This window comes from Limanda limanda, chromosome 19 (assembly GCF_963576545.1).
Source record: "Limanda limanda chromosome 19, fLimLim1.1, whole genome shotgun sequence".
NCBI lineage: Eukaryota > Metazoa > Chordata > Actinopteri > Pleuronectiformes > Pleuronectidae > Limanda > Limanda limanda.
Window position 1 is genome coordinate 18,262,154 of NC_083654.1, and position 16,884 is coordinate 18,279,037.

At 41.1% G+C, this 16,884-nt stretch overlaps 1 protein-coding gene across 1 annotated transcript; it reads right to left on the bottom strand.

Annotated features, from left to right (window-relative positions):
• Positions 1 to 10,587: 10,587 nt before the first annotated feature.
• On the bottom strand, positions 10,588 to 16,204 carry cks1b (CDC28 protein kinase regulatory subunit 1B). The gene is made up of 4 exons (XM_061093021.1): positions 15,777 to 16,204; positions 15,456 to 15,522; positions 14,870 to 14,997; positions 10,588 to 12,005 (listed from the first exon to the last, which is right to left on the bottom strand). The coding sequence occupies exons 2-4, from the start codon at positions 15,512 to 15,514 to the stop codon at positions 11,956 to 11,958; spliced, it is 237 nt and encodes a 78-aa protein (XP_060949004.1). The 5' UTR covers positions 15,515 to 15,522; positions 15,777 to 16,204; the 3' UTR covers positions 10,588 to 11,955.
• Between the last annotated feature and the right edge of the window lie 680 nt (positions 16,205 to 16,884).

Below are 16,884 nucleotides of genomic sequence, written 5' to 3' on the forward strand. Positions count from 1 at the left end.
TTCGTGCTATGGCTGCAGTCCTCCTTACGCCAGCTCCCACTTCTTCCCTCTGACACCCAGCTGTTATTCACCTCAGACCATAAATGTATTTACCTCTCCCCCCGCCACAGTGCATCTCTCCTACTCTCCACGGGCAAAGTCGTATTGACAGGTAAGCCTTCGGAAAGAAACGGCTCAGGTGAAATTGGCCGTCATGTATGTGATGGTCCTCCCAGCAACATCCTACAAATAGGCTTCATCTGACACTTTGTATTCAAACGCTGTACTAGAAGGAGGAAGATGTACCATGTAATAGCGGTTCTCCACCTTTCAAAGAGGAGGTGGTGAGAGTGCAGCACGGATAAAAGCAGAAGCAAAGACTTTTTTCGCAGAAGTACCTGCAGCTTCGCCGGATTCAGACATCTTCTGACGTCTCTTTCATACACCAAGGAACACTCATAGGTCCTGTCATGTGCGCACACACACAAATACTCGTGTGCTTGTGTTGAAAGAGGCCGTGCAATTTCCACTTTATCTCAACGTCCACTGAGGAGGAGTGGACGCACAGAGAGCGCGCATGAGGCTGTCGGCTCATTCTTCGCGGCTCTGCCTCAAATTCGTATATCTGCTGCAGCCGCATAATTACAGAGTTATCAGAGCCTTTCTTGGGCTCTCGGCTGCCGACAGCATATGAAAAGACCCCAATTAAGCAATTATCTTTAAAGGTAGAGCCTAATTCAGTCATTTGAGCTGCAAAGAAGCATTGAGACGGAGACCACAGCGGCTGACAGCTAATTCGGAGAGTGGGGCTGAAAACGTTAAGGTTCAGATAAAAAAAAAAAAAGAACGGAAGAGGGCTTGTCAACACGCAACGCTCGGATAAAAGCGAAATGGCGACAGGGAAATGACACACACTCTCAGTCCTGGGGAGATAACAGGTTTTATATGCATTCTGTGGACATTCAAGCCACTTTATCGCACATGTCCATTCTTTGTCTTTTCATAACACTGCAGTGCTTAGTAGCAGAGTTCAGGTCACTTCAATGGATGTGCCACTGAGACGCTGAGGACATCTTCTGCTCTGAGATATTCTATAACGACTCCATAATACACCCTGTTCTCCAGCATGGCACCTCCTGGCTCTGCTGTTTAACAGTGGCTAAATGCTGTTCTCATTAGTTCCTCACACTTTCACTCTCCGTCTTTGTCACTCAGGCTGATGTGAGAAGTCCTCCTGCTAAACACTGGCCTCTCGCCGTAATGATCCTCACAAATCACCACACCACTCTACACACACCACTCTACGCCCAGTGAATCAGAAGAATAAATTGCTGCAAATGGTCGCCTTTTTACACCCATCTGCCATTTTGGATGTAATAATTAAGGACGTAATCATTTGTACCTGGAAAAATGGCAGCGTTTCACCCCTTTTGGCACTCTGCATAGTTCTGACATTTCTCTTTTGCTTGATCTGTTGATACTGAACTCAGAAGTGCAGAGATGTACTCGGTGAGAAAAACACATTTGCTGCTGTAGCCTGCTTTGTTATGTCCGGAGCTTCCTGAGCGTCTCTGCGTCTGTATCAATCTCAATTGTCTGCATTATACCGTTTGTCAATGTGTCTACACTACTGGAGCAAAGTGAAGTGATGGACGACTTAACTACCCATCTTATCGCCTCTTGAGCTTATGATATATGGAGAAGGTTGTGACAATTACAGTTCTGACTTTTTGGAACTTTCTGGTATCATGCTTCAGTTTTTCATCACTAGTGCAGTGCCAGCTCAAAGCCTGCCTGATTGGAACGGCCTGTGGTAATTCTGTTTGCAGCTTTCAATCTGGAAACGTATAAGTGACCTGCAGTAATTGAGCTGTGGCTGCAGTAATTACTACATACAGTATGTATTATATACTACATGGTAAAGAGATGGACATAGAGCTTGGGCTGTACAGAATCTCTTCCTCAACAACAGAGCTCTAGCTCGTTCTACCAATAATCAACACAATGATAGCCAGACATATTGTGATGCATTATTCATTTTTGTCTGTGTCTGATTACCCGCTACCATTTGACAACTATCACACCCAAATGTGTTTGGATTATAAGCAGCAAGGAGTGAAAAGGGGGAAACGGCTCATCCATTGCCCATCTATCATGCAAAGAGGGTCTTTCTGCAGCAGCGAGGGAAGGGAGGCAAACATTCCCTGATTCATTGGGGGTGTAGTTCATAAACACTAAGCTCCAGTTTGACACAATGTCTATCCCTCTGGGAGGATAAGTAGTCTCACGAGTGGTCAATAAGTCAGACAGTGCCCCATAATCCACGGAAATGAATGCACGGCGCCGAGGCGATTCATAACGTGTGAGTTGTGCGAGGTCGTTTAACTATTTCCATTGATTGCTGTTGTTATTGAAGTGCGTCGCTGTCAAGGGGTCTGAATGAAGAGGCTGCCTAAGACTCAACCTGCTGATCGATAGCACAGTCTCCAGGTCCAGACGGCATCTCACACATCAAGGCCATGTGGAAGTCCTCCCCCAGCCCCCTCCCTCCCTCCCGGCGGATCGATACCCTGTGCACAATCACACGCACTCCATTTGCTCCCGACCTCTCATCAACAGGTGCAGTTTAATATCCCTCATTTATAAGAACGAGTCACTGAATCAGCCCACATCGAGTCGCCTTGTTCTACATAAAGAGAGCAGTCAGACGCTTCGACCGCCACTCGCCGGTGCAAGAAATATACTAATGTTTGAAAGACCCGTAAGAAGGATCTTGCCAAGGTTGAAAAATCAAGATAAAGTGCCCGGTCGATCCCGAACTTGATTCATAACCTTCCTCTCGTGAGGAATATGCGAGTCGGTGCCACAGTCTTTGAGGCGGATTTCAGTTTGAACGAAAGTCCCTTTAAATAGAGTCTCAGGACATAATCCAAAAATACTGTTGGAGGATGTTTCCGTCAGCCTTGAGGTTAGCTCCGGGGAGTGATGGAGAGGAAACTGAGTGACTAAAACGCTGTGTCATGTGTTTACAGTGCAGCATTATAAGTACAGGCAGCTTGACCCCTGCGGCTCATATCGACAGCCATTACTGATTTTTTTTTTCCTGCTATAGGCCCAAGTGTGCCGCTAGCAACCCCGACAGGGCCGACTCCTGAAAGAACTGCCAATCTCCACGTCCTTTTCAATAGACAGACTCAGGGAACAACTCTTACACAAACACGCCATAAAGTCCCATGAGCGAGTGGGATCAATGCAGCACAGCGCCCCTGGACCAAACACCTTCAAAATCGGTATCGCCAGAGGTGCGAGTCCCTCCTGAGACCAGATCGATGGCTGACCGGCCGACTCCATTAGAGGCTCCTTGTTAGCAACAGGAGTGATTGGTAGGGGCGGAGGAATTAATGGCTGCCTCAGCCCTTCACCTTGTGCTGTAGGTTTCAGTTGCACTTAAGTGGATGAACTCATTGGAGATCTTAGGTAGAACCGCTGCTTGTTTACTGACGAAGCTTCGACTCGGTGGAAACAAGGACACGGTGAGACTCTGAAGGTGAAGATGCCACATGAAGCCGGAGAGACTGGAGCCTGGATAGTGTTATGGCAATTTTACGTAGTCGTCAGGAATAAAGAGTGAATCAAACAAACTGTTAGTCTGTATTTTATTACAAGGCCTTGGACACAAATCAAACTGAGAGCAAGGCTGTCTGCTTGAGAGTGCGAAGAGTCTCTCAGGAACTGGCAGTTAAGAAGCCCCCCTGAGTTCCTCAAAACACTCAGAAGGACTTTACACAAACACATGAACAGCACACATGGACAGGCAGATCATCTGATCACAGCATCAATAACATCATAAAGAAACTTAAGATTTAGCATTTGAAACAGGAACTTTGACGAGACAGTGTCTAGACACGATCTCCAACAATAGATTTTTAGAGAAAGTTTCAGGAACAAACACAGTTCAATGACTCATATGAACCCGGGTCACTTGAAAACAGAAGAACTTATGATCAGATACATTTGAACCTGTGTTGACCTTACAGGCACTACAGGAACAGTATAATTTTCCACTACGATAGATACACAGGCCGGGTCCAGACTCAAATTCTAAAATGATACCCAGGTGCTGTCATGATGGCTGGGCTAATTATTAGATTTAGCCCAACACTGCACGTGCCGGAAATCAGGGGAAACCAACCGGGCTCAGGTCGGGTTAAGACACAAAAGAGAAGAACGCCTGCTGGATGAAGGTCGGCATCGTTTAGTTTTTCCTGATTTGGGCAGAAAATTGCTGCACTCCAGGAGAGAGCCGGCAGTCGGCACAACCTCAACCATTTTCCGCTTTCTGCCAAATCGGCTGCAGTTTGACAAGCAGTCTGATGGCGGGAGGGTGGGGGGGGGGTCACCACGTCTGATTAATTGCCTGAACAATCAACAATCTGGCTGTCGAACGCTCAGATGGATCTTCCGGTAGGTTTCGAAACATTTTAGTCGGCTGATTTCACACATGGCTGCTACAAAAACATCTCGTATAAACTGTAGTGAGCTTGTGTTAGAATAAATAAAGTCAAATTTTTAAAGCTGCGGTTGAATGTGCACGGAAAAAAGAAAATTGTTGGAAATTAACCGGATCAATAAATTCCATTTGGGGAAAAACTATTTAAGTTGTGTTACCAATTGAAGTAGTAGTTTAAGTTTGTACAATAATCATTTATGTCTTCAGTGTCGTCTTGATTTCTCGACTATGCAGGGACATAAAATGAACAGTTGCAGAATGTCTGAATATACGAGACTCCTTTTATTGTAATTTTACTTTCTATTCATAATAGAAAACAGTAATAATGATATTTTCTTTGGGTTTTATTTCTTCCTTATGGTTGAGGACCCAATTATCATGTTTGACTAAACTTTATTGATCCTGTTCCTAGACAAAACTGACCCGAGGTTCAGAGCCGACTTTCAGCCCCATTGTACGGGCGCTCATTGACTTTCTACTCTTGTTTTTTTTTCGTGGTTATTTCCTTCTCTCCATTTTATGACACCGCCACGGTTCAACGGCGTTAATGCGATATTAAACACGGCTCCTTGGAAGTTTAATTTATGTCCTCATTTGGTCTTGCAGAACTAATTACCTGTAAAATTGGAAACTGTTAAACACTAGACTGGATGTATGATTATTTTAAATCGTACCTGAGAAAAACAGTATGATTGATTGATTATAACAAAAGTGTGTTAGTCTAACAAGCTATTTCAGACAGTAATTAACGGTGAAAGTTGAGCAATACTTTAAATCTGTAATAATGAAGCTTAATATAGATTACAAGTTGATTTATTATGTTCTTAGGAGACAGTGCCCTGAACAGACGACTCATATCATGTTTTAATACGGCACTTAATTATATTTAATAAAACTTGTCTTATTCTGAGACATTTGGACACCTAAATATATATTTGTCTCTCTTATGCATCAAAGTACAACGTATTCGAGTCCATTGAGAGAAACAAAGCAGCGATAGTTAGTTACAACAAGCCGTCACAGCGAGTGACATTCACTCTTCTTTTCGATCATTTTGCATGAGAGGACATGTCATGTGAGAAACTCCCAGTGGGGAATTTTCATAGATTGTATTAGAAGTTGAAAGGGGTTATTTTCCACCTTCCTGTCGTTTCTGTAATGTGCTCAGCAGAGCGCCTTTGCCTCTGGACAGATCCCCACCAGCTTTAATTTAATATACGACACTCGTTTTTGCCAGATTTGCCCTTGTGGCCCCAAGGTCTCACATCGTGCGTCTTAGTGGCCGGTAGATCATTTCATATTTTCCGTGACAGTATCAGTCTGAGGCAAATCAGTGAATCACATTAACTGAATTATAAATTTTTTCCGAAATGTATTATTCAAAGATTAATTTATCACAGAGAGTTTGTTGTTTCACACAATATTAACCTGAGAATGAATCGCCGGGGTTTTGTATACTTTGATAGATTAGGCCAATCAATTATTTGGTGCCCGTCCGGAGATGTATTTTTAGAACACGGGTCTCTGGACAGTCTAATGGAGCAATTTGGAGCTCTTTGTTCCATCAGCTGTCTTTCAAACAGCCGCTCCCTCTCCTCTCGCACTCTGTATCAAACTTGGCTTCCTTTTAGAAGGCGTCCCGCTGCGCCGGCGACACTAGACGTAAATACCCCCTCTCGCCAGAGCACTCTCCCATCTTTGTCTGACCTTCTTTCTCTCGCCTCTCTTATCCCCCCTATCTGACTCTCCCTCATTTCTTTTCCATTCACATCCCTCTCCTACCTGCTCCTGTAAAGACCTTCTGCTCGGCTCGGCTCTCTTTGAATCTCCACTCTTTTTTTTCCCCAAATGTAAAACTTTCCTCTTATTTTTCTCCTCTCTGAGCAAATCTTCACAGCACCATCATTCTCCATCACACTTTCCTCTCACGGCTTTTACTTTTGCTTTATTCATATACATGGTTAGCTCTAATGACACTTTTGGAAATAGAATGTCAATTTCTAAAGGCAATATTGAAAGGGAATGCAGATCCAAACCAGGATTCAATGCCATGTTATATAAATGTTCATAATGCATGTTCTGGGTCCAAACCATAAAAGTAGCCGTCATATTTCAAAGTCAACAAAATGTTAACTGAAATGTCTTGTTAAGCTTTTCACTTTTAAATCTGAAGGAGAAAAATACTAATTTGTGCATTCAGAACATTTTATTCATCAGTAAATTCAAAGAGCATGGTAAAAAAAATTTAAGTACATTTTAGTTTTGTTCTGTGGGTGGATGGAGCGATAGGGGGGATATTGTTTCTATTGCTTTTATTGTGCAAAGCACTTTAACTTCAAAACTGTCCCATTTATTGATCGGGGGGGAATTAGGTCATCTCCTATCAACACTAACCACAGTAGACATCATACTAAAAGGCCAGCAAGGCTCATGTTAATTCAGACAATGGAATTTGACGTGTGAATATAAAGAAGATGAAAAATGAGATGTCATTACACAAACACACATTCTCCTGCGGGTATATTTTGTTAGAACGAGATTTATGAGAATTACACATAGAAAAGACCCCAGAGGGATACAGTTCATTCTGAGACGTTTCAACTCTTAACCAAGAGTCTCAACCTTCCTCAGGAGAACTGAAGACTCGTCTTTGATGAACTGGATGACTGGGAAACCTCAGACATGCAGGTTATGATCTGGCTTTTCACCATCCAATAAATCAATGAGTGGTTGTGAAACCAGTTGTATGTCATAAGACCAAACTTAGAGGTGAGCAAGTTCCCCTCCCAGTATTATATAGTATTTCAAAAGGAAAGCAATGATTGGAGAAAGAGACCTAAAAGTTATTTTTTATCTTCCAACCCCGATGTGACAGGAACTGGGACGGGAACCAGTAATCTCTGGGTAATGTTATTTCCAAAGCTCAACTTTACCAGTGTTGCTATGGTTCCCTCAGTAGTTTGAGGTATTTTACAATGGTGCACATGGGGAGAAATACTTGTCAGTTTCCAAAGGGGGCCATGACCGAGGTGGTAGGACAACCATCAACAATTATATTTCTGTATCCCTTTTAGAGAGTGAAATCCACGTTTGACAGCAGCAATACACAACATATAAGCTAAGCCTTTAAACTCAGGATCAAAAGTTATTTGAGCAAACATGTCAAATATTCCCAAATTCAACACATTGATTCTTTGTTCTTTGATTCAACAAAATAAGCTATTTGAAGACTGGAATCTGGCCGCTTCACCATTTTCTACCTTTTATTGGCCAAAAAAAATGAATGGATGTTTAAGATAGTGATCCCGATCTTAATGATGAAAATACGTGAGAGTTTCAGCTCAAACCTCATCCACACTTACCCCTTAAACTTGCGGTCATGTCATCTCTGAACACCATTAAACCTCTTCTTTGAAACTAAGCAGTGATATTGGTAATAACATTATAAGCCAAGAATGCTGACTGGTAGATATTCAATAGAAGGTCATCGCCCTGATAAACTGGTTCAGCATCTTGCTGCACGAAGCTATTCTGTAAATACTGTTCCAGTTTCAGGTTCATTTACCTTGAAGCCTCCTATAGGAAACAAATTTCAGCACAATTCATAAGATTCTTCTGGCAGATGCTCAAGCAATTTCTTTTCTTATTCCACCTTAAGGCATCTTGCTCTGCCCACGGCACAGATCTCTGGATCTCAGCGAGAGCCTATGATTGCTGCCCATCACAGACTGGTGATTATACCTGGGTAACGTTTTCCAGAAATTGTCAAGAAACCTCTCTGTGCCTTGCAGAATATTTTCTCTCCTCCATTACCAATGACTTTCCAAAGTTGTGTGGATAAGATCTACGATGCCGACTGCTGCAACGAGCTGTTTGCAGCGATTCCGTCTGAATGCATGTGGGACACAGACTAACAGATACAGATCAGAGCAGCAAAACATCACAGAAATGTGACAAATAGAAGCTGCTGATTCTGTCTAAATAACACTCAGCAAGCAGCCTCTGTGTTTACATTGTGATCAATGCAGCATATATGAAAAAAAAAATGAAAAAAAGAGCCAGTTGAATTTATTTAGTCTCCCTGTTTATCATAGTTGTGCTGTACTGCCCTCCACAGTCTAATGTGTGAAACTGCATCACAGCAGAGACATCCTTGAGGCTCCGTTTTTCACATCCTGCTCTTTTGAGAATTTCATTATTGTGTGAATGGATTAATGAATAAGTCAATTTGATTATTATGCGCTGACAAGGAGAATTAAGTCAAATGAAACTCAGCATGATGATAAATAGGAATTTCTCATTGATTTTTAATTTAATATGAACACCACAGACGACAACAATCCCTTCCAGGGTTTGGCTGCTTAAATGAAAACGACTGATTGCTAAACATTTGTGTAACTAAGTCATATTCGTCATATGAGGATTTCGTCATGACTGCTGTCATATATCTGCTAGTTCAGGATTTAAATTCTTACAAGGGAATAAACTGCCTTTTATCACAGGCTCTTAGAGAAGAAAAGTTAATTTACGAAGAGCTGAATCCTCTTAAAATGAACAACAAATCCTCTGAATGATCCGGTCTGTTCATTAAAACCTCTGTTCAGCAATAATCCACAGCATGTATAAATGCTAAATGGGCGGCAGATGCTGCGTCTGCCTCTCCCATTATGACCTCCCAGTATAACGACTCGCCCATTCAGTAAAATATTTTGTCCATTACGCTCACAAAGACGTTTACCCGTGAACGAGACCCAGATTACACATGGAGGAATTGGAATTGAATTACAGGCGACTAATAAGTAAAACAAGAGTCCGGTCACAGTGCCAGACAACAGATGCTGTATCGCTGTGACACTGGAAAACCACCAACTGTACACACCGTAATATCACATATTCACAGAGTGAGCCATCTGGCACACACGCCTGCACATTTTGTCAGATCACAGCTTTATAGCAGCAGGGCTCATCCCATTATACTACAATAGGTAGAGTGAGATCCCAACACCCGATTATCATACACATGGAAACTTTACAGCAGACGTTGAGTCAAACAGAAGCTTTGAATTTACTGGAAGTCATTTACAGAAAACCATGTCATTGTACATATATAATAGGGTGTATGCAGGTTTAAATAACCTTTTAATATAATTCTAATAAATGGAATTCTAGATTTATGTAAAGTTCAACAGATATGAATGAATATCAGAGCCCCAGAATTACTTAGACTTCCCCATAATTGAAGATGCAGTGAGTTAGCGGAGTAGAGAATAAGCCTGAAATGTCACATTATCCCTCAAACTGCAGGCAGAGACCGTGGAGTATTGAGTCCTTCCCACAGCTAGGCTGAGTGGAATGAGGTCAATTCAGACCCAGTGTTTGTAGAATCAGTTCCACGTGCGTCTTGTTAGCAGTCTTACAGCGCTCAAATATCTGGATCGTTGAGAGAATGCCACTAAAACAGCTCTTGTGGAAAACTCATTTTAAATTGTGATTGAAGTAGAGTCGACAAAATAAAAAAAAATACCTAAACATATTTAAGACCTAGTACAAAATATTCTGGTGTACTCAACAATTGTATAAGAAATCATTTTGCATTTAAACTAGATTTAAATTTATTTTCTGAGCGGTATAAGCACAAAGAGATGTTACAATAAGCCTGATTGATTTCGCTGTGCTTTTGTGGGTTTGCCTTGTGCACATCACATTGGCATGAAATTAAATGAAATCCATACAACAACGTGACAGGTTTCAACTGGCAGAGGAGGTGCACATCATTGTCTTTGTGGTTTTCAAATGTCTGGTGTGACAGGCGTAACGTGCAGTTAACAGGAGGTTTGTCGTCGGCTGTTGGAAAGGACATTAAAATCACCTGATGCTGCCCAAATGTGAGCTTCCTTTATTTTACATTTTGACAGAGACAGGAAACAGAGGAGAAATAAGAGCGTAGTCAGAAGAATTTCATGCTGTTGTCTGGTTGATTTTGTTTTTTTTAACCAAACACGACATGATTGGATAAAAGCTAAGACAGTAAAGTGAAGATATGTGTAGATATTCCAGCACAGACTATTCAAAAAACATTAAGCAAAAACAGACGAGTACATTTCAATGCAGCTGCAACATGTTACAATGCAAAGTGAGGCATGATCAACTCTACACTTCATCTGTAGTAATCCAGTAGTCTGGTGTTAACAGACCGGGTCATTCCCCTTCGTACACTCAATCCAAAGATATCAGGTTTCAGAGAATACATCACGACTTTCCACAAACATAGATTGTATGACCCTGAAAAAGAAAAGCAGCTCTTTGGCTGCACGTGTCTCAGACTCAACAAAATGTACAACGTCACTGAAGAACTTTAAGGCAAAAATCGTCACATGACAGCAGAGCAGCTCAGTGAGTGGAAGTAAGGCATCGACAGATCAGTACTTACAGGTGGGTGCAGGTATTCAAAAGGAGAAATGTCACAGACAAAGTGCCTCAAACGATCTCATACAACACGAAACAAATAAGTGAGGCAGCCTTTCCAACATCTGTGATCTCCACTTATTCTATAAGAGCATTGTAGGGTCGCGTTTTCCATTAGAGCCGCCAACTGCCGGGATGTTTTCTTTTTAAGTATTTATCTTACGAGTCGAGTGGACCAGCGTAACCACACAGAAGCAGTGAACTCCAAATACTGTCGAGACACACGTCTGCACTCATTAGATTTTAAAGTTTACATTTATTTCAGAGATGTCAAAACATTCATAAATACCGAGCAGCTCACTAGTACAATCCACCCATCAACAAAAGTGTGTTTTAAATAGGCCTTAATCTGATGAACGCTCTTCTGGAAAAAAGTGATCAGAACTAGTTTCTAGGTGACAGCTATAGATTCAGCCTTGCGTGTATATTACAAATTGTTAAATGCTGATTGACAGCGTCATTTAAACGGAGCAGCAATATGTAAAACCCCAGTTTGACATTTCAAAGGTGAGTGAAACTGAATTTAGGATCCAACTTTCCTACCTGGCTCGTGCTGTGTGACCGGAGCTTTACCCAGGATGCACTCTGTTCGAATAACTCACATGTTTGTACAAGTTTGATTCCCCACATCTTTTGACAATTGTTCTAAAAAGCTCAAATGTCCAGGCAGGTTGGGCAAGTTGGATGGACAGATTCAGTCGAAGGGACAGTGTTGGCTGATCTGAATGGTTCAGGCAAACAGTGTGTTGCTGTTACCACGTGCACAAGTCTTTTCCCCCACGAGAATGGTGATGATTTTGTTCCTTCGAGGCAAACTCCGTTCCACAACCATTGTTCATAAGTGTGATAGTCCTTATCCAGGTCCACTGTGATCAGGCCCACATTACAAGTCACCTACCACAAGAGACCTTGGTAGTCTGACAGCATGATCCCTATTCTGATGCGTTGATCTGTAGCACTCGAGTGGGGCTGATCTTCTGAGGACCCGGAGCATCGCTCACTTATGCTTTTTGGTTGGGCAGAGGGCGCCGGAACAGCAAGATGTGCGGCTCTGGAGGCGGAAGCAAAAGAGAAGGGCAATATGTCAGCAGAGATAATCATACTTGAACATCTGTGATGCTTTTATCAGTGGGGAAACTCGACTCTTGGAACGGCCATTACACCGTTTCTGGTTTTAATGGAAGGTGTGACTTCACATCTGCTGTCCATATGCTTGTGGGAACCAAACCCATTAAAATGTTAACCAATAACTGACACACCTCTTCAACAAGGTGTACAAGTGCACGTTTGAATGCAAGACACCCGACAAGTCATTAAAGGATTTTTTTTTCATACAACAAAAAAGCCAATCATTTGCTCAGCTGATCAAACTAGACAAAATAGTCCTCCAGCCAACGTGACAAATATAAATAGCAACGTTGGGATTTCTGAACTGTGGCATTCATTTTCCTCTTTTTTCTCTGAGTAGCCTAAAGATCAGTTGAATAAAAAACACATTATTAAACATAATGAATAGCTCTAGTCTTCTATAATGTGTCATGTGCCTAGTTTCTGTTTATAATTAGTCAAAACTATATCTCTGAGAACATACAGACGTTGTTTTATAGATATGTGACAGTAGAAGAAACTTTAACCCTGTGTCATCCTTTACTTTGGTGAAGATTCAAATCCATTTTCACATATTATTGGAGCCAAAACCTAGTGACAGCTCATTTATTACAGTATTATACTTTAGGGGAAATATATTAAAACACTTTCAATCCAACAGCTTCAGATTACAGGTTAATCTCTTAAAGTCTCTTTGCACAGTTTGTTAATGTTGTAACTTGTAAAAACTTTAGTGCTAAACAAATCCTGATGATATTTACTAACAAAAACCAAGACTTGCCTCAAACAGTCTGGTGATATTTGCTACTAGCGCCAGCAGCAGAATTCTAATAATAAACTATTTAGAAAGCCCCATTTAAAAAAATACATTACCAAGGTGCTTTACACGTTAAAATGTAAGGAAAACAATGGGAGGCGGTTAATAGCAAATAATAATAACCAATTAAAAACCAATAGAGCACAGATACAGAAAATAAAAGTGAGTACAGATGAGGAAAGAGTGAAAACAAGATAAAAAAATAGGGCAATATGACTACAAATCAATATCACTACTTTCAAAAGTTCTATCTTGATTACGATTAATGAACGATAGGAGTGAGGAGAGAAGACATGCAGCCGTAATACGACAGATCGAGCGAAAAACCCGACTGTTTCTTTGGGGGGGAAATATAAACCGAAGTAAAAGTACATCAAAGTAAAAATGTGGAATATGTCCAAAATGGCCCCTAATGCAAAATAGCAGGCTTCCTGTGGCGTTTTTCCAATTGCACCTACATACTTTTTTGTTTGTCTGGTCATGAATCACCTGTGTATCGATTTTTGTGCAGATCGGTCAATGTGAACACATTCGGGGGGTCTCGGGGGGGACCGTTGAGCCATTTTGCGACACCCATTGAAAATTCCTCCAGAATACGTAAATGTTCACCACTTTCTAACTTTCTGCAAATTTTAGTAAGAATTTGAGCATGTTAAAGCCCTCAAAAAGCCAATTAATTTGCCTGAATAATAATAATAATAATCCTTACAATTTCGATAGGGTCTCACCTGAACTTTGATGCCAGTGCTCGGGCCCTAATTAACAGATATTAACAGATGTCATATGTAACATATGACAGGTGCCACACCCCCTCCTCCAACCACTGAACATTTGATCATTCATACATTGCACTGACTGTTACTTTGTTTTTTTATACTGTTTTATACTGTATTATCCTTCCTAAAGTGTATTCATATTTATATATATATTTATATTATTAGCCTGCTCAGTGTATTCATTGTCCTTATATCTTACAATTCCTGTTATACTGTTATATTCCATATATATATATATATATATATATATATATATATATATATATATATATATTTCTACTGTACAGATCCTATTTGTTACATTTTCACTTTAATATGCACAATACTCTGCAATATATGCACAATATTGGCACTTTACTGGCTTTTTTTTGCACTTCTGGTTAGACGCTATACTGCATTTCGTTGCATATGTACTTGTACTGTGCAATGACAATAAAGTTGAATCTAATCTAATATGAGCGAAATTAAATCAGCCCTTGTCCCTAGATAAAATCAAAACATTATTTAATGTTAAAAATAAACTATCAGGGTTAGGAAAAAGCATATATATATATATAAAAATATGTCTTAAAGGCACTTAAAAATAGATTTTCTCAGGGAGATTGATCCAAAGCGTGAGGACCCTGGAAGGAAAGGCGGCCCGGTCAAAAGTTGACGAACAAAACCAGGTTCATATCTACATGTGATATATACAGGGTTCCTACAGGTTTTAACAAGATACATTTAAGACTTTTTAAGACCTTTTTAAGACCACTTTGAATAGAATTTAAGACCTATTTCACGACTATACTGGCAAAAAGTATGAAGGAAAATTACAATGAAAGAAGAAATAAGTCACAGAATTACTTACAAAGTAAATGTATACCCACTCAACATAACAATAACAATACACAAGCTTTAAACAAGCTTTATACATGCATTAAACATGCTGAAATAAATTGAAATAAAAGGATGTTCCATAAAACATGTCCAGAGAAGGAAATTAAACATCCCATCTTACACTACAAAACCTCTAACTTCTCAGCTCTGGCCGAATCAAATTTAAGACCTTTTTAAGACTTTTTAAGGCCTAAAATTTCAATTATTAAATGTAAGACCTTTTAAGACTTTTTAAGACCCCGCGGGAACCCTGTATATAGGGCAACTTTTTATTCCTGGTATCTTTTAGACAAGTTGTTGTGATGCGCCCGGTGTCCCAGCTTGGAGAGGACCTACCTGGCTGGTGGATCATGTAATGCACCCATCCCTGGCTCTGCTGGACCCCCAGGTTCCTCCACTCGGTCTCAGACATCAAGTGGGTTTTGGGAACACGCTTTGCGATGTCTTTGGGCAGCATGACATGTCTGTGGAGGGATCACACACATGTTTAACAGAAGTGTAAAAGCAGTGGATCCTAAACCATGATGCTGCTCTGCAATGTGAATACTACAAAAAGAGATGTTCTGCATTAACATTGTTGTATGATAAGCAAAAAAACATTATTCATGTCTTTGGCAGAAAAGGCTTTAGAGGATGAAGACTTACTGTTTGCATTCTGTGTTATTTCTTTTAATTTCTCAACTCCTTTTCTTTTTATTATGTGTTCTTATTTTGTATAAAACTAAAACTAAGAGAGTTTTAATATATTTTATGGATGTCCTTCAATCTTTCTGCTGCAACACTCTTAGCATCATCACCGAACATTTTTAAGCAGAGCACAGCATAGGTTTATTTATCTAAAACTACACACAATGTAGCCTTGTGTGTACTTATATTTGCTGTGGAATAACACTGACACTTATAAAGTACATGTGGTACTCACCTGTACTCATACTTCTCATCGTCGTACTTGTCCGAGTAGTAGATCTGTTTGTAAGACATGATGGAATCTGGTGGAGAGGTATTATCAAGTGTTAGTCAACATTCAGTCACACACGTTAAACACACATTAGCTACACACACTTTAACATGGAGCATGACAGCGAGCTGCAGGTCGTCATGCTAGCCGAGTCGTGCTAAGCTAACATCGCTAAAGTTAGCCTGAGAGGAATTAGAGTTTGTATATCGTGGCAACTCGGGTGTAAACAGTGGAATGGGACGTTTCTGCGGATGAAGCAGGCGAGCATCCGGGAGGAGAAGTTACCTGGAGAGTTGACAGCTTCTCCCGACGCGGTCACAGCGACTTATTCCAGCTTTTTGACGCGATGCAAGATGCGGGACGTTTCCGCCTCCTTTGTTTCCCTCTCGAATGTCGGCGAGCCCGCTCCTCACCGTTCAAATACACTTCGCCCCACCGCATTGGCCAATGGAAGTGAGCAGCTCTCCTGCCATTGGTCAGTTGGGTCCGTCGCAGGAAATCTACGCCATCGCCACAGTGCGTTCCGATTGGTTGGAGGAAACATCCCAAAGGTTTTTTTGATATGGAGCCACGAGGCCCGAATTTAAATAGGAAACAGTTTGATGTTATTGTTGCACCAGTGACACAGAAAGATGGATAGATGGATAAACAGACAGAGAGAGAGAGAGGGATAGATGAACAGACAGACAGAGAGAAAGAGAGAGAGAGAGAGAGAGAGAGAGAGAGAGAGAGAGAGAGAGAGAGGTGAACAGACAGACAGACAGAGAGAGAGAGAGATGAACAGAAAGACAGTGAGAGAGAGAGCGAGCTAGATAAATATATATAGAGAGAGAGTGATAGATAAACAGAGAGAGAGATAGAGAGAGATAAACAGACAGAGAGAGAGGGATAAATGAACAGACAGACAGACAGAGAGAGAGGTGAACAGACAGATAGACAGAGAGAGCGATGAACATACAGATAGAGAGAGAGGGATAGATGAACAGACAGAGAAAGAGATAGACAGACAGACTGGCAGAGAGAGAGAGGGATAGATGAACAGACAGAGAGAGAGAGAGAGATAAACAGACAAACAGAGAGAGAGAGGGATAGCTAAACAGACAGACAGAGAGAGGGATAGATAAACAGACAGACAGACAGAGAGAGAGAGCGAGAGAGAGAAACAGACAGAGAGAGAGAGAGGGATATAGGTGAACAGACAGACAGAGAGAGAGATAGGTAAACAGACAAACAGAGAGAGATAGGGATAGAAAAACAGACAGACAGACAGAGAGAGGGATAGATAAACAGAGAAAGATAAAGATAGACAGACAGACAGACAGAGAGAGAGAGGGATAGATAAACAGACAGACAGAGAGAGAGAGAGAGACAGACAGAGAGAGAGATAAACAGA

Coding starts and splice junctions, on each gene's coding strand:
- cks1b (XM_061093021.1), bottom strand. CDS start 15,514: ATGTCTTACAAACAGATCTACTACTCGGACAAGTACGACGATGAGAAG. Junction 14,998..15,455: donor GATGAGAAGTATGAGTACAG/GTGAGTACCACA, acceptor ATCCCTCCACAG/ACATGTCATGCTGCCCAAAG. Junction 12,006..14,869: donor TTACATGATCCACCAGCCAG/GTAGGTCCTCTC, acceptor TTCCGCCTCCAG/AGCCGCACATCTTGCTGTTC.